General features: G+C 50.2%; 1 protein-coding gene across 3 annotated transcripts in view; it reads left to right on the forward strand.

Moving 5' to 3' along the window:
• MYRIP (myosin VIIA and Rab interacting protein) overlaps positions 1-18276 on the forward strand; it is a 204581-nt gene that overhangs the window by 126252 nt on the left and 60053 nt on the right. For all 3 annotated transcript variants that reach the window (XM_037030385.1, XM_037030387.1, XM_037030386.1), the window contains 4 exons: positions 6484-6620; positions 11917-11997; positions 15593-15690; positions 15909-15989. In XM_037030385.1, coding sequence (XP_036886280.1) covers positions 6484-6620; positions 11917-11997; positions 15593-15690; positions 15909-15989 — 397 coding nt within the window. The remainder of the gene's footprint in view (positions 1-6483; positions 6621-11916; positions 11998-15592; positions 15691-15908; positions 15990-18276) is intronic.

Below are 18276 nucleotides of genomic sequence, written 5' to 3' on the forward strand. Positions count from 1 at the left end.
CAGCAGCTAGTGATTGGGCTCTTACTCTGATGATTCAAATCCCATAGACATTTCCTCCAATGTGGTTTTAAGCAGCATGCAATATCACTAATTTGTAATAAAAATCACCACCATATTTGGCTCTTTTGAAACTGATTCATAAATTGAGCTTAGTACAATCTTATTCAGATTTGAAATTTTGGGATTTTTTAACAATACCAGTCACGCTGGTGTTCTGTGAGAGAAGGTTTAGCAAGTTGAGCATAATTCAAAACTAGTTAAGACTGTCATTTTGTCAAGAGACATCATTGCCAAATGTAGGCACTTCTCTTCATTGAAAATGAGGCTTCAGCTGGAGGGACACAGCAACTGTGACTAGAGGCCAGCCGGTCACCCTCTGTGCCCCCAGGGCTTCCAATGTGGCCTCCCCACATGGTCTCTCCAGCACCTTCTCTTGCACCACCGCTCAGGGCGTCGGACAGAGGGCTCCGAGGGCTCCCACCATCTCCAGGCACCTGGAATTCAGGTGCAGGGCTTGGGGCCTAACCCCAGAAATCCCAGCACAGCTCTCTGCCACATTTAAGGGCCAAACGAGTCCTCGAGGCCAGCACAGATTCAGGGAGGAGGGGAATTTACACTCTGCCTTTCAAAGACAGAAATAGCAAAGAATTTGTGGCCAACTTTCACCTCTCCCATCCCAGCGGAGAGACTCGACTTTCCGTTCCTCAGAGCTTGACTCCGAGGCATCCGGAAACTTAGGGGTCTGAGTCCCAGCGTGGGCCCCCCCAAACCGTACTCCCTCAAGCCAGGCTCGTCCACTGCACCCGGGGGTCTTGTTGAGTTGCTCTCTGTGACTTTCGCGTGTTTGGAGTTTTACAGTTGTGAATGGCTCTGTCTGAGGAAGAAGGCGGTCCCATGCTCGGTTAGTTCACTGGAAGGTGAAGCAGGACTGGCCACTGTCATGGCCAAGGCTGGTGCTGGAGATGACCGAGGAAGGGGACAGCCGGGTCAGCCTACTCACTTCCCCCTGTACACACTCTTGTCCTTATTTGGGGCATTGCAGGGAGGTTCAGTCATGGGGAGAAAGGCTGGCCCGGGGCAGGGGGGAGGTGGTGTTTGGGAACTGGCGCAGGGCTGGCAGAGATGTTCTGGGGGGTAGTGGGTGAGGAAAGGATTTGATTGGATCCAGAAAAGTTGAGTCCAATTAGATCAGCAACACGCAGCTGGAGGGAAGGGCAGCCGGGGTGTGTCCACAGACCCAGGCCTGCCGCCCCGAATTCTTCAGCAGCCGCTTCCTCATCTCCTCCAGAACTTTGACCGAGCTGCACACCCGCCTGGCCCATTACCTTTCTCCTTGGAGTCCCCCTCCCTTCCAGGACGAAGCCAGCACAGGGCAGTGGTGATGTGCACAGGTACAAAGCCTGGATCTGCCACTTACTGCCTCTGTCCTTGGGCAGGTCCCACAGCCCCCGGGTCCTCCTCTGGGAAATGGGACTCATAAGCGTACCCACCCGCCTTGGGTGGTTGTGAGGAGTAAAGAGGTTGTTGTATAATGGACATCGAAGATTGCCTGGCACTGTGGGAAGTACTGGGTTTCCATGTAATATCCACAGTCTGCGTGGTCTAGGCAAGATACAGAGGCTTGGCAGACAGATGGAGTTGCCTTCAAATCATGGTCCTGCATCTTACTGGCTGTGGGACCTTGGGCTTCTCCAACCTCTTTGAGCCTCCGTGTCCTCATCTGTCTCCCTCTAGCTGCCGTGCAGATCAGAGACCGTGTGCACAGAGGGCCCAGGGGCAGCTATGGGTCTGTCCCACTGGCACCTTCTCTCTTCTCTCCCAGACTTCTCTTTCTTCTTGCTATTTATCAACACCAGCTTCTCGCTTTTGACATGGGGCTTCCCATTAATGACATTTGTCACGAATCAACTGAGCAGGACACTTTCAGCCTCCTGGCCATGTCTGTCTGCAAATTCCCGGTGACACACTCAGGGGTCCCAGCGTGAGGGTTGTTCTTTTTCACTCAGCCTCTCTTGACGTTTCCAAACTGATTGCTCTGGCGCGGCGCTCAAGGGCCTTCACGCTGTCAGGACTGACGGAGTCTTGTTCTCCAAACACCTGACTGTCATTCTGCTGTTTTCCCCACAGCTCTGAATCGTGCTGTGCCCTGGGACATGCCAAATCTGTCCTTGAACTCGGTGGTTCTCAAGGTGTGGTCCTCAAACCAGCAGCCTTTTCTTATAGATTGTTTGGGGAACCTTGCTGTGTATAATGATTTGAGTTTGTAGCAATGGTATTTTTGGCATTTTAATTTTTTTGTAACTAATGCACCTGAATTTTTGAGTAGCATTTGAATGATTCTGTTCCTCTTCAAAGCTTTTTTTGTAATCCTCACTCAAGGATATGAGAGAAAAATCTCTGTTGGTTGCTTCCATACTCACCCCAACCAGGGATTGAACCTGCAACTTTTTGGTATATGAGACAACACTCCAACCAACTAACCACCCAACCAGGGCCTCTTCAAAGCTTTTTATCACCTAGCCCACTTCTTTTCTCTTGGAAAGGCAGCTAGTCTATCTCGTTCTACCTACAAAGATTGGGATCAAAATTTAAAAGAAAAAAACTCATGAGAACTCAGAAAACACCTAGCTAATTTCACTAGGCCGGCACTTATCAAGGTTTGATGAAAATAATTATCACTTGGGTATTGGCAGGTCTTGATCAAGGGGAGGATAGAAGGCAGGGAGTGTGCAAACCCTTTGAGCTTTTAGAAGGTGCCCACTCCGCTGATCCAAGGACCATAGTGGAAGAAGCAAGATGTCTCGAATCTGCTGGAGGCCCACCTATGGTGAACTCAGTGTACACAGAGCCCTACCGTGCTGGGCTGGTGGCCTCGGGAAGCCTGTCTTTGTCACTAGCAGCCAAGACCTGGGCACTGCCTAGGTTGGCAGCCCCTTCCTGCTCACGATCCGCATTATTTTCCTCCAATGAACCACAATCAGTCTGGCGTTCCTAGGCGAAGCTTTTGCGTGCATGTAGTTTTAGTGCTGCTCTTGCGTTGAGCTATGTGATTTCAGTCTGCCTTCTAATGAGAATGCATCATGTTTATAAATGTGTTCCATGTCTCAGAAAAAAATGAGAAAACTGCTTACACAAGTGCCTTGAAGTGATTAGTATTCATGATGTGATAAGTAGGATGTTTAGGGAAGCAACACAATGATTAGAGAGTTTCTCCTGACGCCTGTCTGGAGCTGAGAATTGGTGAAGACATTGGGGCACCAAGTAATGAGGTGAAGCTGAGAGAGGGGAAGAAAAACACACCGTTGATTCTCTGTGGCTATAAAAAAGGAGCTTGACCTTTTGTTGGGGTTGCAATGAATCTGCCAGAGAGAACTTTACCCCGAAGTGTCCCCCGGATGCCTTCCTAGCAATTCCCAAACCAATGTTCTTTCCTGCCCCGCTTTGCGAACCGAGCAGATTGGCCCTTGTAGATGTGCACCGAGACCCAGTCTGCTTCGACTGAGACTGCTTTTCCCAGCCCTTCTCCGTGCCCTGTCAGTCCCAAAACTGAGTGTTGTCTCTCTTTGAAGAGGTTAGTCTGGCGGTGCTGTTGGCTACGGGCCTCGTCCGTTTTCCACCCCCTACATTCCTAGCACAGTGCCTGCCCTGTAGTGCATTCAGTGAGTAGTGAAGGAATGAAAGAATGAATGAGTGAACCAATGCAGGACTCCAAGGAATGAAAGAATGAATGAGTGAACCAATGCAGGACTCCAAGGAATGAAAGAATGAATGAGTGAACCAATGCAGGACTCCAAGGAATGTGAAAGAATGAATGAGTGAACCAGTGAGGGAATCTATGAAGAGATGCAGATGCGCCTTCTGCCTTTCATTCCAGCAGGCCACTGACACAAGGCTCTGTCCTTCTCCTCTCCACTTGCCTGAAGTCCTGCCTGTCGGTGGAAGCTGGAGACCAGGGGGTGGCGGTGGCAGGGGGCCCGGCAGCTCTGCGCGCACTCAGCCAGTCCACACCCCCGCTGCTGGAGTCCTCACAGCCCTCTCCCTGCACCTCTGCCCCATGAACCACCTGCATCCTCTGAGTGTCCTCTGAGCCATAAATGTTAAAATACGTGAAATAAAAGCGGTAATACTGAATGAGAGCAATCATGACGGAGCCTTCCCTGGGGCTTCCAGAAAAGCTCTCCCCATTAACTTTAAGTCAAAACATAATCTAAAGCACATCACATCCTAGAAAAAGCTTTCTGCTCTCCAAAGTGGGCTATGATTCTGCTGCCCATTCTCCAAGGACTCAGCGCCTTCCTCCCTGCTCCCAGCAGCCCTGCGTGGTGCCTCGATTCCACTCTGTGACTTGAGCACGCTGAGGCATTTTATTTTAGAGGACACCAAGGTGCTTCTGAATGCCAGAAAGTTTTGGTCTAACCAGGGAATGGAGGGCTCATCCTATGATGAACTTGAACTCTTGGACTTGATTGCAAATATTATGGTAGAAACCCAACTATAAAAGGTCTAAGCAAATGAGGGGATTTATTGGCTCATGTCATGAAAAAGTCTAAGGGTTGACCTTGGACTTCAGTAGATCTAGGTGTTCAAAGTATAGCAATAGGATTCTGTCCCTTCCCACCATCCAACATTCTTTTGCTTGGAAAACCACAAACATCCCCTAAGTGATGGCAAAGATAGCCCTGGAAGCCCCAGGCCTTCATTCTGCCATGAGGCCAGCCCAGCCAAGACGGAGTGCCTCTTCCCAACAGCAGCCCCCACACAGACCCTGATTGGCAGAGGAGTGTCATGTGACCAACTGCCCTTGGCTGTCAGGGGTGGGGCTAGTCTTTCCAGAACAAAGTAGACTAAGTTGGGGAGGAGGAGACAATGTCCCAAAAGGAAAAAAATCCTTTTGTCAAAAGAATGAGGGGGACAGTAACAACCATTCCCATCAGTCCCATTCGGACCCTCTGGGCTGCAGGGCTGAGCCCCCCGCTGGTCCTTCTGAGAGGTGGGAGGCTCTGAGAGCAGGGTGGCATAGATGGGCAGGAGAGGCGCCCGAGAACATGTCTCTTCTAGAACTGCATTTCTTTTGTGCTCTTAAAGCGATGACGAAAATCATAAGTTTAGGGGGTATGGTTGCCAAGGACAAAGTCTTCTGTATTTTTTTTTTTTCAATTCTGATAACAGCTTCCTGGTGCTTTTGTTTTGTTTTTTTTAGGGGTAGGGGGCCAATCCTTACTGGAGGGATTCACCGTAAGTTGGTAACCTCCGTATTGAAGTCCTAGTCTTCCCCAAGCAGATTTTGCAGTGTTTTTAGAAGACTGCTCTCCATGTCTGACCCAGACAAAGCATCCTTGGACCAGTGGTCCAGTGGTTTGTGGATGGGGGCCAAGAGGCCTTGCTGTTGCCCACGTAACCATCCAGGTGGCTTTCTGAACACTATCTCATCACCTGGGCCTGCTCCCTGCACCCACCAGCTCCACACTGGACCTCCCAGGCTCCGAGTCCCAGCTCTTCAGTCTGATCCACAGAATGACATTCTCTCTGTCGCTTCCAGTTTCCCAGAAATCCGTCCAAATCTCTGATCCCGTTCTCGTCCTCCTCCGTTTTACAGATTCCTTTCCCGCTGGATGCCTTTTCCCATGTCACTGGCATCTGGGGAGGACGGTCAGCCACAGGCGCTTCTTCTCTGTTGAATTAGCAGCACTCACATTGGCTCTGCTTTTTGAACCTTCTGAAATGAGTGTGTCTTACTACATTCATAAGAAGGAAAGTAACCACCAAAGCCCTTCTTTAAATGAGAGGGATTGAGAAGTATGTTCTTGTCAGCCAGAAGAGAGATGAATTGTGTCAGGGTCTGTACCGACTGCCCCGGCTCCAACCACATCACTGCTTCCCAGTGCATCCAGCTGAACAGAGAAGAGGCTGGAGAATTTTGCCATAAAGCCTTTATCTTACTGGTGCTTTTTATTTCTCCAAGATAAATGAGAAACATTGCTAATGCAGTCACAGTATCAAACATAGAGCCTGCTATTAAACAGATGTATGTCAGTGGCTCCACACGACAAGCATGTATAAGCTTACTCTTGAGATGGACTCAGTGGCATGGGTCTTCTGCCAGTCTTACCTAGGGTCACTCATGCATCTCCAGTCAACTGGCAGCAGATGGCCTGTCTCACCTGTTGAGGTTTGGCTGAGTACCAGCTGGGGCATTTGGGGTGGTTGTGTCGCGTGGCCCTCATCACCCCAAAGACTAGCTTGGGCTTGCTGCCCAGAGCAGCAAGGGAGGAAGCTGCAAGGCTGCAGGACTCACGCACCATCACTTCCACCACTCTCGGAGGTCAGAGCAGGTCAGCCAGCCCCGATGCGAGGAGTAGGGAAATGAGCGCACGTCTCAATGGAAGGGGCTCCGACGTATTGTGGCAACCTTCCCTATCCACCATTCAGCAGTCCTGTTTCCTAAGTCCAATGTTCCCTTTTCTAATTCTGTGTTTTCTCCAGGCTTCTGAGAACCCAGTCTCTGGAATGGTTCTACAATAATGTGAAGAGCCGTTTCAAGCGCTTTGGCAGTGCCAAAGTCCTGAAAAACCTATACAGGAAACACCGGCTAGAGAGCGGAGCATGCTTCGACATCCTAGGTAGGCTGGCCGCCTCTTGCTCTGGGGGTTCTGGGGGGTGGCTGGGGATGGAAGGAGGCCTGTTTGGAGGCCCTGTGCACTGAGGTACACTCACCTTGGACAGAGAAAGCTCCTTAAATATCCGGTTCTAGGGCAGAGCAGAAACAGGACACATACCAAAACTTCTGTTAAGTTTTCAGTCTTTTGGTTCCAGGCTGGGCATGTTAGAAGCTGGGAGGACCAAAGCATCACTGCAGGAGGACACTTTAATTCTGGATCCCTTAGAAATGAAAGATTCTTGACCATGTTTCCCTAATGAGTAAAACACTGGAAAGGCATCATGGGCTGGTTGCATGGACTCGGGCTTCACGCGGAGGACGCGCCCTCCACTTCCCGTCTTCCCACTCCAAAACTGTCTTCATTCCGGGCCGGGAACTGACATGAGCGGAGAGTGAGAAGAATGGCCACTTCCCCCAGGGAGCTTGGGAGACGGGTCCTGCCTATGCAGTTTTATGTAGTCAAAACAACTGAGGTGCATAATTAGAAGTTGTAAGTCAGCCAACAGAAAGAAATTGTCGTCAGAATATGAAAAGCATGTCCTTCGAAAAAAAAGGAAAAGCTGTTTTTTTCCAAACTAGAGGCAGAGGCAGAGTTTTTTCATCCTTTCGCTGACACAGGTAAGTTTTTTTTTTAATCCCTGAGAAAGAGGAGGAAAAAATCTCCTGCATCTCATTTGGAGTTTTTTCACCGTCAGTATTTTGCATTCTCCATAAAGTCTTCAGTTGTGTCTTATCTAAAAATATGCCAGCCACCGAAGACAAGGGAGAAAATAGGATGGAAGCTTTAAACACGGAATCATTAGCGCCTTTTGTGGTAGTTGTTAGAATTTCTGTCTTTCAAAGTGCTCAGGAAGGCTATAGCTAAGAGAGCAGCGCCCAAGGTTGCCACGTATTATTTTTATCTTCTCTGTATGGGCTTTTCTAAAAATTTTCCTCTAGGAATGGAGGCAGAAAAGAAAAATGAAAAGCAATGGTATTATCAGTAGTTTTTCAACCCCAAAATATTTCTCAAGAAAGTTCCAGAACAGAACTGACTCACTCATTTGCACCCCATCTCTTCTTTCTTCTCCTGCACACCCTCCAGCCCGCTTTATGGGCCCTTTGCACAAGTCCCCAAATTCAAATCTCATGGGCATTCTTTATGGCTTAATGCAAATGGAGGGAAAAACAAACCCATGTGGAGATGACTACAGGGCAGAACACAATCTGGATTTCTTTCCCTGTCTCCCAGTGACCCTGTTGGTGGAGCAGGCCCACACGAATGCCAGGTGGGCCGGCTGAGGGCTTTGAAATCCCCCAGTGTCATTTTCAAAAGAGAACCAATTGCTGGGATTGAAGTGGATGTGGGTCCCAGGCCCTCTGAGGTTCACCATTTCCTCTATCTGGGCCTCATCCCGTGCACCACCTACCACACGGCATTCCACCGACAAAGCTGCCCCCCTGCCGACCACATGGAGACACAGCCCCTCTACCCAGTGCTCCCAAAGCAGGGCTCACGGCCTGGCGCACAGTGTGTTCTCTCCGGGTCGCACTAACTAGTTCCAGTCTTAAAGCATTTAGTGGGTATGGAGACGTTTCATAGAAGTATTAGGATTCGTTGCTTTAAAATGACTGATATCTCCATTTTAATGATGGTTTCCCTTTGATACGCATGAAGACAGGCAGACAGGAGACACTTTATGAGATAGTCCTCAAGCTTGTGACGCCACGACCCTAAAACAATGAGATGTATTCTACCCGCCACCTAGAAAATTCAGTTCCACCTCGCACACATACAGGGCCTCCTGGTTCCGTTGGACGATGGGGAGGCATTATTATCTCCTTCTGCCGGCCACCCAACACCTGTGTCTGGTTGTCACCTGCCATCCTCAGCTCTGGCCACACATTCAGTCACCTAGGGAGCTTTGGGAAAGGTCCCGGGCCCAGATTGTCTTCCACACTCGGTCAGTTGCTCCCGAGTGCCCGGAGGAGGGGCCTAGGACAGGCTCTGTTTAAAGCTCTCCGGGTTATAGGAAGGCATTTCCAGGGTCACTGTCATTTGTTCAGGAGAACTCTGAGTAAATGGTGGATCTTCATGTCATCTAAGGTGCTTCTTTTCAGAATTTTGATTGTCAGAACATAGCAGGCAACGTCCACAGCGGGCAAGGCCCGGGCTGTGCTCCAGGGTTCTCAGAGCAGAAATCCTTTGACCTAGGACACGCCTCCTCTGCGTGCCCAGGGCCATCTGGCACACAGACAGCCCACTGAAAATTCACTCCGTCTACAGACTCTCATGGGCCACCCGTCACATGACCACCTTGCATGGCCCTCAGTCCCTCCCAGGGTCAGGCCTAATCAGAGACCCAGCAAGTTAATCAGATATATCTAAGATGTACTTATTCCATCAGTAAACATTATTGAATGCCTACTGTGTGCCCACCTGGTTTAAGAGATGGGGAGAAAAGACCGGCAGGATCCAGCCATCTCAGAGCCAACCTTCCAGGGGAGAAGTCAGGTAAATAAGTAAACTAATGTATTAAAAAGTGTAATACACTCGTCCTGCTGGAGGAAGAGCACTCTCGTCCAGCAGGAACGAGCATTCCCATGGCTTATGTGATGGATTCAGCGTGACGTTTGTAACAGTCGTCCCAAAAAGAAGCACCACATGAAGAGACAAACGTAGCCGTCAGTAACCCCTAGACGACTGGATAAACGATCGATACACTTAGATTTAGTGTTGGATGCATAAACTGGGGGCAAGGACCCCTGCTTGATTTATTAACACTCTAAGTCTGCTTCTGGCATGAGCCTTGATAAGGTCTAGCACACTTCTCAGCTGGGATTTGACGGACAGACGTGCTTTTCCGAAAATGCTGAGCTGCGTGAAACCAGAGGTTCCTCCAACAGGTGAACGATACGGCTTGATGTCGTCTGGCTGCTGCTGGGTCAGGGCTTTCCAAAACAGCCCCACTGCGTTCTGCCCTTGGGAAGATGACATCATCCTACATGACATTCGAGCTCCCACCTATGCACTTGAAGGAAACAGGGAGGTGTTAAGCTGGAAGACTAAAGCCGTGGGGAGCCAGAGCGTGTCCTCTGGTCAGCATGGTCTCCCACGGACGCTTTCAGAGCTTCCCCCGTCTCCTCACACTCCCCTCGCCTCCCTCTCTGTTCTCTCAGCAGATGACCTCCCCTCCTCCTTCCCAGGGTAGGCAGTGTGCAGCTCTGCGTCGGGTCCCTGTCCCCTTCCAGGAAGATCTCGTCCCTTCCTCTTGCTTATTCAGCCTCTCTCTTAACCAGTCCCTTCCTATCGATTTGTAAACATGCCTGAGTCTCTCCCATGTTCTAAACCCATCCTGGCAGCATTGTCGCCTCCACTTCCTGTCCTGTCCGTCTGTCTCCTGTCCCAGGCACACTCCAGAGAGCGGGCTGCACGCATGGCTTCTATTTCCTACCCTTCCTCACTCTACCCCACCTGCTCCCCTTCCACGCAGCAGCCAGAGGCATAAATCTGACCAGCTCAACCCTGTGCAACCTTCACTGGCTTCACGTGGCTGCTGGGATCAGGACCATGACCAGTGTGGTCTGAGGGCATCCCCCCCCCCCAGGCTGCCTCTCCTCCCCACAGGCCAGCCACACTGCCCCTAGTTTAGGCCCTCGATGCAGCCTGCTGCCCCCACTGCCTGCCCTGTGCAAGCTGTCCACCCTTCCTTTTGGCTGGTTACTCACTGCGCGGGTCAGTCTTCCCTGCTGAATACTTGCACTATACTGTGAAGCGCTCAATCAGAGCACTGGACAGATCTGTAAGCTTCTGTTTATTTATGTAAATCTTCAATTAATGCATTCTTCTCCACTAGACTATGGAGTTTGTCAAGTTTTTCAGAGGATCTCTGGCTTTGCTCACAATGTACCCTGATACCCGAACACCCAGTCCAGGGCTGGGCACCTACAAGGTGTTCGTGGAACATTTGCTGGGTGAATGAGTGAATGAATGAGGGACGTATCCTTGCCAAAGTGATGGGCTAGCACTTAGATGTATAGCCTGGGAAAAGAGGAGATGACTTACCCGAAAGCCTTACTTTACAAGTGGGAAAACTGAGGCCCAGGAAGGAAAAGTTACTTTCTCAATGTCACACAGCTAGAATAAGTGGACTTCAGGCCTTTTGAAAGCCTGGTCAAAAAACACAAACACAGAGCATGATATATGGTTCCCATGAACCATATACTCAGAGACTGAGTTTCCCATGACAGGCTGCCCCCTCGTGGCCTATTTCATTACTGTAGGAGCCTGCTAATCCACTGCAAATGGCCCTCTTACCCTTAGAGTTCCCGCAAGGCTATCCCCCATCAAGAAAGCACAGGTGTGTCATGCGTATTGAAGGCCTATTGCTTAGGCTCAGCACCAATGGCATTTGCCCATTTTGAGCTGGAAAGTAAGCCCATATATATGTTTTTGGTTCTTTCAAACAGTGTTTTCCACAAGCGTTCGATTCAATAATTCTTTTGAGCCATCTGCTATATGGGTGCCATCTTAGGTACTAGGGATACAATATAGTGATTTTTTAAAAATACGCTATCCTCATCTTCAGAGTTCTCATTGATGTGAACACCTGTAATAAAAATCCCCAGCTTAAAAAGGGCGTGGGCAACTGCTCTTCCCAGACCGTCACTCAGACCAGGGATCTGTTCAAAGAGGACCAGAGAAGAGGCAGTGGGCCTGACACAACCAGATGCCATTACTGGCCTTGTCTCTGTCTGGGTTTGCTTCCAGGAGGGAAGGATGACGGTTGAACTGTCGGCTAAGGGCAACTGTTTGGATCAGGGCCGTGGGCTGTGGCTCAGCTAGCGATCAGACACAGGGGGCTCGTCGCCCACCACGAGGAGAGCACTCTCGTTGTTCTGTCTTTCTAGTGAAGAAGCCAAGGGTCAGACAGGGTAAGCAGCTCGCTCAAGGTTACATGACCAATAAAGTGCAGCTCCAGGGACTGACCTCACATCTCTCTGAGTCCAATCTAATCTCTGTCTTTGACTCCACATTGCCTCCAAAGAAGGTGCTGGAAGAAAGTTGGGGGCGGTGGCAATGCTACAGCAGGAGACCATATGATCGGGACAATGGGACTGGTCCAAAAGTGTGGCGTTGTTTGGTGGCCCAGCCATCCCCTAGCCTGTTTGCAGGGCTGCCCTACAGTGGGTAACGGTGGTCTGCCAATTCAGTGCTCACTGAAGACCTTCGGTGATCAAATTCATTCCTTCTCTTCCACCCCCCCACCCCCCACCAGGAGGAAGCTTTTTTGAGACGAACCTGGAGAATGAAGGAAGCGTTTCAGGCAGTGACTCAACATTTTATAGGCAGTCAGAAGGTAAGGTTGCTTAAGAAGTTACAGCAGATGGGAGGCTGGAGGAAGAGAAACACCTTCAGGTACGGCCAGCCTCCCAGCTGCATTGTAACGATACAACTGTGTGTCGCTGTGTGGAGTCTCCCCGGGTGTCCTGTTGTTGCCATTTGCATGAGTCCATCATCAAAGTAGGTAAAAAACCCAAGGTGTCACCTAGAGAAGCACATTCGCTGCCCGGCCATTAGATACTTCACGACCACTAGTGAGTGCTCCGGAGTTGGAATGTAAAAAGCAGTACACCTGTGCGAGTCATAGTAAAATATTCATATCAAGAATGTATCCCTCACTGATGAACTTCTACTTTTTTATATCAATGGGGTAGTTCCCTTAGAGCAGAGGTTAAAGAAACAAAATCAATTTTCTAGTTTCAGATAAAGCCTTCTCCAACACTGCAGCTCCTTCTCCAAAGAACTGCGCCTTGGGGGCCAGCGCCTGCGGCCACACAACCCTTCCATGCCCCCTCTCTTCTATTCTTTGGGCGCCTTCTCATGAAGATCCCATTCCCCCTCTCTCATTCCTTCTGCCTGGAATTTCTCCATGGGCTGCCCCACACCGTGATACGGCCTCAGGGCACCTCTGGTGAGGCGGAAATGCCCATCACTGACTTCAGCCCAGAGTTCTAGACTGTGATTTCTGATGCCTAGCTGACAGGACCTGCGGGTCCTCCAGGGACCATAACCTCAGCATGTCCTAATCAAGTTCCTTAGCCACGGAGGTCCACCCATAAGAGTTCCCCCTCCCTTAGCCTTCTCCCTGCCAAGTTCCTATCACCAAGTTCCTATTGGCTCCATCTCTGCTTTGAGCCTTTCCTTCCGATTCTGAGACCCATAGCTTCAGTGCCTCCCTGCCCACAACTTTCCTACGCTAATATTTCAGTGACCGTTGGAATCAGACAGGGTTCTCCGGAGAACCAGCACCAATAGAATGCACACAGCACGCACATGCAGATTTATTTTATTTCAGGGACTTGGCTCATGCAATCGTGGGGATGGGCAAGCCTGAAATCTGTTGAATAGGTCAGCAGGCTGGCAACTTGGGCAGGGTTGGATGCTTCATTCTTGAGGCAGCAGTTTCTTCTCTAGGAAACCTTGTTTTTTTGCTCTTACGGCCTTTCAGCGGATTGGATGAGGCCTTCCCACATCTTCGAGGGTCATCTCTTTTACTAACGTCAGCAGTTGTAGATGTTAACCACATCTAAAAAATACCTTCAGAGCAATGCTGAGATTAGCATCTGAGTGAGTAACTGGCTACAATAGGCTAGCCAGGTTGGCACATACGACTAACCATGCCATGGTCTACCAGGCACATTGACCTTCGGTCATGCTGCCTCCTTACCCGTCCCTTACGCCCCACCAGTTTTCTCCTGGAAACACCGACCTGAGACCTCCCTTTCAGCCAGAACATCTTCATCGCTCTGCATCACCCTCATCCAAAAATTATAAATATGGCATCCAGAGCCTTTTTGGTTAGGGCTCCAGGCCCCGACTTTGCGGGGTTCTGTGGGCCTTGGTCGCCATCCCCAGCCCAGGGTCTACTCACACCTCTTAGCAGTTCCTTATGCACCTGACCACCCAGCAGGAAAGAGCACAGAGTGTAGACGCAGCTTGCGCATTGGGGCACCATCACCGGGGACCCTGAAAGAGCCTGGCTCTCAGGAGGTCACCGGTAAACGTTGACGCAATGAGAGTTTGTGGGGCACCTCTTCTGTGAAAAAGACACTGATGAGTATCTGAAAAAGATAAGGTACTACAATATCTGTCTCCATGGAGACAACATCGGTCTCCATGGGTGTGGTGACAACTTAAATCGTCTAGCCTCTACTTATAGAAGCTTTGGGAAAACTGTGTCCAATCAGCCACAAAGCTGATGTGCCCATAGGCTGGCTCGATCACTTTGACCGTAACTGAGCTGGTTTTGGGGATTTTGTTTGCCGCATACCATGTTCTGTCCACATTTGTGTCTTCAGGAGCCGAATGAGCTTGAATTATGTTTTTTAATTGAGGGACTGATTAATTAATGAGTAGATGTATTTGCACCTTGTCTCATTCTACAAGGAACTTGAACCAGCTTTCAGACATTTGTGTTTGTTGGTGGTGTATGACTTGGAGGTTATAAATGAAAACAGGAGGCTGAACTTGGGGGGAAAGGAGGCTGAACTTGTACACAGCCCTCACGGAGCTGTGTGCTTGAACCTGACATGCATTGGGTTCCTGGGGTGAAATAAGAGGAATGATAGACATTCTCACCCTCAGGAAGAAGCAGAAATCTAAGTATCCTGGGGACACGGAATTCTTCCAAGCACTTAGCTCCAAAAACACTCTGTCACCTGCAGAAGTCCTTTGAATTGGAGATGGCACTTCCTCCCATTTGTTGCCATATGTGGGAAAAAAATACATTCACTAAAAATACGATAGCCTTTTTTAATCACTTGGCTTGTGCTTGTATTTATCTCGCTCTTGTGGTTAGAACTGAGGGCTTTGGAGCTGCAGAGTCCTGGATTCGAAACTCAGCTCCCTTACTGCCCCACTGCAAAACCCGGGCAGGTGGTCTGAGCTCTCGGTGCTCCAGTTCTTGAGTCTGGAAAGGGGAACCACTCGATGGGGCCCATCATGCCTGGGACACTCAGCCTGGGACCCAGCGTGGGGTCCGCCAGGGTTACTGTTGTTGGCAGAATTGGTCTCCAGTCTAAAACATCCTTCGTGGTTTTCGTATGTGCATTAAACCGTATGTACTGCCCGGTGCCCTTAGAACCCTTAACGGTTTTCATCCCTAGCTCCATAATGCTACCTTATATGCACAAAATAACACATAACTTTCATGTAGCAGAAGGACTGCTACATGAAGCCCTTTTGTCTGTGTGTTTGGAACTGTGCTCCGCATTAGGGTACAACGGTGACCTGCGGGAGGGGGCAGAGGCTTTCTGGCTCGCAGGGAAGCAATCTCAGAACCTCATCTGGACACCCAGCCAAAGGGGGGGCCAGAGAGACCTGAGATCATTTTTCAGAGGAGGAACCATGGGCCAAGAGTTGGGGTGTCTGGGAACCAGCTCAGTTACAGAGCCAAGAGCAGGGTGAGGATGGACGAGGTGATGGTGTCATGGATGGAGAGAAAGGGGCTCTCAAGGACTCACAGTGATTTGTGTCTGGGACAGGGTGGCAGGAGGCAGTGAGGCAGGTGAGAAGGGGCTTGCGAACCCAGGAGGTGGTGTGGAATGTATCCCACAGATCTAAGCAGAAGAGCTCATAGCGCTGGCCTGGTAGCTTAGCTGGTTGGGGTGTTGTCCCGCAACCAAAAGCTTGCATGTTCAATTTCCGATCAGGGCACAAACCTAGGTTGCAGGTTTCATCCAGGGTGCATACAGGAGGCAACTGATCAATGCTTCTCTCTTGCATTGAGGTTTCTCTCCCTCTCCTTCTCTCTCCCTTCTTTTCTCTCTAAAAGCAATGAAAAAAAAATGTCCTCGGGTAAAGATAAAAAAACTTTTTTTTTTTTTAGAAAAGAAGAGCTTACAGCGAAGTAGCCTCTCTCTCAAGGGCCCTCTGTTCTGTTTCCTGTCCAGGACACAGCATGATGGATACACTGGCCGTTGCCCTGCGCGTGGCCGAGGAGGCCATCGAGGAGGCAATTTCCAAAGCAGAAGCCTATGGGGACAGCCTGGTATGGACCCCCTTCTCCTCCCAGGGGAGGTGTGGGTTGGGGTCCTGGCCACCAGGACAAAGTGCCACTTGTCAGGAAACCAACATCCTGACAGCCACCCTTGACTGGAACAGTGCACAAGCTCCCCCTGCGTTTGCAGTCCGGACTCCTGAGAGAGTGATGGCCAAGTGCCCCAAACCTGGTCCGGCACACGGCCACTCTCTTCCCTCCCTCTGCAGGACAAGCAGAACGAGGCCAGTTACTTGCGGGACCACAAGGAGGAGCTCACTGAGGAGCTGGCCACAACCATCTTGCAGAAGGTAGGTGGCCCTGGGACCCTATGACAGGCCCGGAGCAGGGCCTCCGGCAAGCTGTGGAGTGACCACTGCCACTGTGGGTGTGCTGGGCTCTGTTTCTGTGCCTTGTCACTCCACCTTCTGTGCTCTCGGGGCTAATGCAGAGGGATGGCAACTGCAAAGTCTGAGATGAGGGACGCAGGGCGGCTGCCTTTAGGGACTGAGCTAGCGGGTGGGGAGCTGGGAACTCAGCACTGCGCCGGTTATGCACTGGGTTCCTGTTTCCCTGGCTTTGCTTGTGTGCGCGTGTGTGCATGTCCTCTTCCCATCCTTCTCAGTCTTTTGCTGAAGAAGCTTTGCAGTCACCACCTGCTGCCTTCATGCCCTACACTGTCCCTTGCATGCTACGTCGGTAATGACTACCTAGAAATGAGCCACCCCAAAACTCTGCGGCTTTACACAGGGTTGTGTCTGTTTCCCAGCCAGTTCGCCAACCCCTACAACTCAATTCAATTCTGACGCTAGTCAGTCAGCACCGACCCACAAATTGAGGGCTCAGTCCCACAAGGCTGCCCCACTTCAGACACCAGTGCAAGGCTCAGGATCCCCAGTTTGCTAGAACGACGCACAGAACTTAGGAAAGTGCTATGCTTACAATTACTCTTTATTGTAAGAGATACACATGAACAGCCGGATGAAGAGATAATAGGAACACAAGGTCTGTGGAATGGGTGTTCGAATCTTCCATGCCTTCTCTGCGCCCACCCCCCCGCTGTACACCAATGTGTGACCCAGGGAGCTCCCTGGGTCTCGGGGTCTCCGAGTGTTTAATAGAGCTCCCCTTAAGGAGGCATCATTTCTTCCATTCCCGGCCGCCTGACTGAGCTCGATCTTTAGTCCCTGTCCCCTTCCCAGAGGTGGGGGCAGAGCTTAAAGTTCCTTGTAGTACGTGCTTGGAGTTTTTAAAAATGTTTTTCAATTATAGTTGACATACAATATTGTATTAGTTTCAGGTGTATAACAGCATGATTAGACATTTATATAACTTACGGAGTGATCATCACAATAAGTTCACAGCCCATCCGACAGCACACACAGTTATTAGAACGCTCGTGACTATATTCCGTGTCCTGTACTTTACCTCCCCATCACTGTTGTGACGATAACTAACAATCTGCACTTCTTACTTAATCCCTTCACCTTTTCCATCCGGTGCCCTAACCTCCCTCCCCCTCTGGCCACCCTCAGCCTGCTCTCTGAGTGTATGGAATATGTTTTTGCTTGGTTTGTTTATTTTGTTTTTTAGATTCCACATGGAAGTGAAAGCATATGGTATTTCTCTTTCTCATGGTGGTTGTTTTTTTAAACCACCAGCCCCCAACTATCTAGTGGCCTTGGCCAAGTCACCTCATTAATATAACAAAGACATTCCCACCACTCAAAATATCGCAAGGAGTTTTGAAGCTCTTTACCAGAAATTGAAACAGCAAACGTATGTTTCATTATATCACTGTTTCTTTCTGGCTCATGCATCCGCAGTGGCTCCGTCTGAAGCAGTGGGTTGGGGCCACGTCTGCTCAGCGTGTCCACTCTGGGGCCCCACTGAGGCTTCTCTCGGCTGGGAGAGAGCACAGCGCAGCAGGAGGAAGCCAGTGCCACCTACTGGGGCCTCGGCTCAGCCCCTACACCCTGTTACCCATTCCCCCCTCAAATGTCATTGGCCAAAGCTGAAGGTGGGGAGTGCACTTGACCCTTCAACATCATGGGTGTTGGGGCACTGACCACCTGTGCAGTCAGAAACCCACATACAATTTAAATCAGCCTCCACGTCTGCAGGTTCCCAACCACTGGAAGAAAAACATGGTTGACCCTTGAACAATGCGCGTGTGAGCTGCGTGGATTCACATACACACGGATTTTTTAAATCTGCCTTTAAAAGACCAGGGCAGTTTGAATCTGTGTTATCCAAGGGTCAGCTGTCCCTTCTCCCTGTCCTGAGAGGAGCGCAGGGTCTTACAACAAAAGGCTGCACACAGGGAGCATCGCACAAATTTACCCTTCGGTCACCGTAGTTCATATCCCTTCCACAGGCCACATGCACTCACCCACCCAAAGACCCCAAGTGTCTCATGCAATCACCATTCAAAGTGCATCCGATTTGGACTCAGCCCCTTTTAAGATGGAGGCCTGTCAACTAAGTGCAGAAGTCATCTGTCCCCACGCACCCGACACACAATGCTGAAACACGGACGGGAAATTGGCACGACCCGGCCCACCTGCAAAGATGGGTGGCACCTGACCCCCAGCATGC

Source organism: Sturnira hondurensis, unplaced genomic scaffold (assembly GCF_014824575.4).
Source record: "Sturnira hondurensis isolate 20B ecotype Veracruz unplaced genomic scaffold, ASM1482457v3 Scaffold0020787, whole genome shotgun sequence".
Lineage (NCBI taxonomy): Eukaryota > Metazoa > Chordata > Mammalia > Chiroptera > Phyllostomidae > Sturnira > Sturnira hondurensis.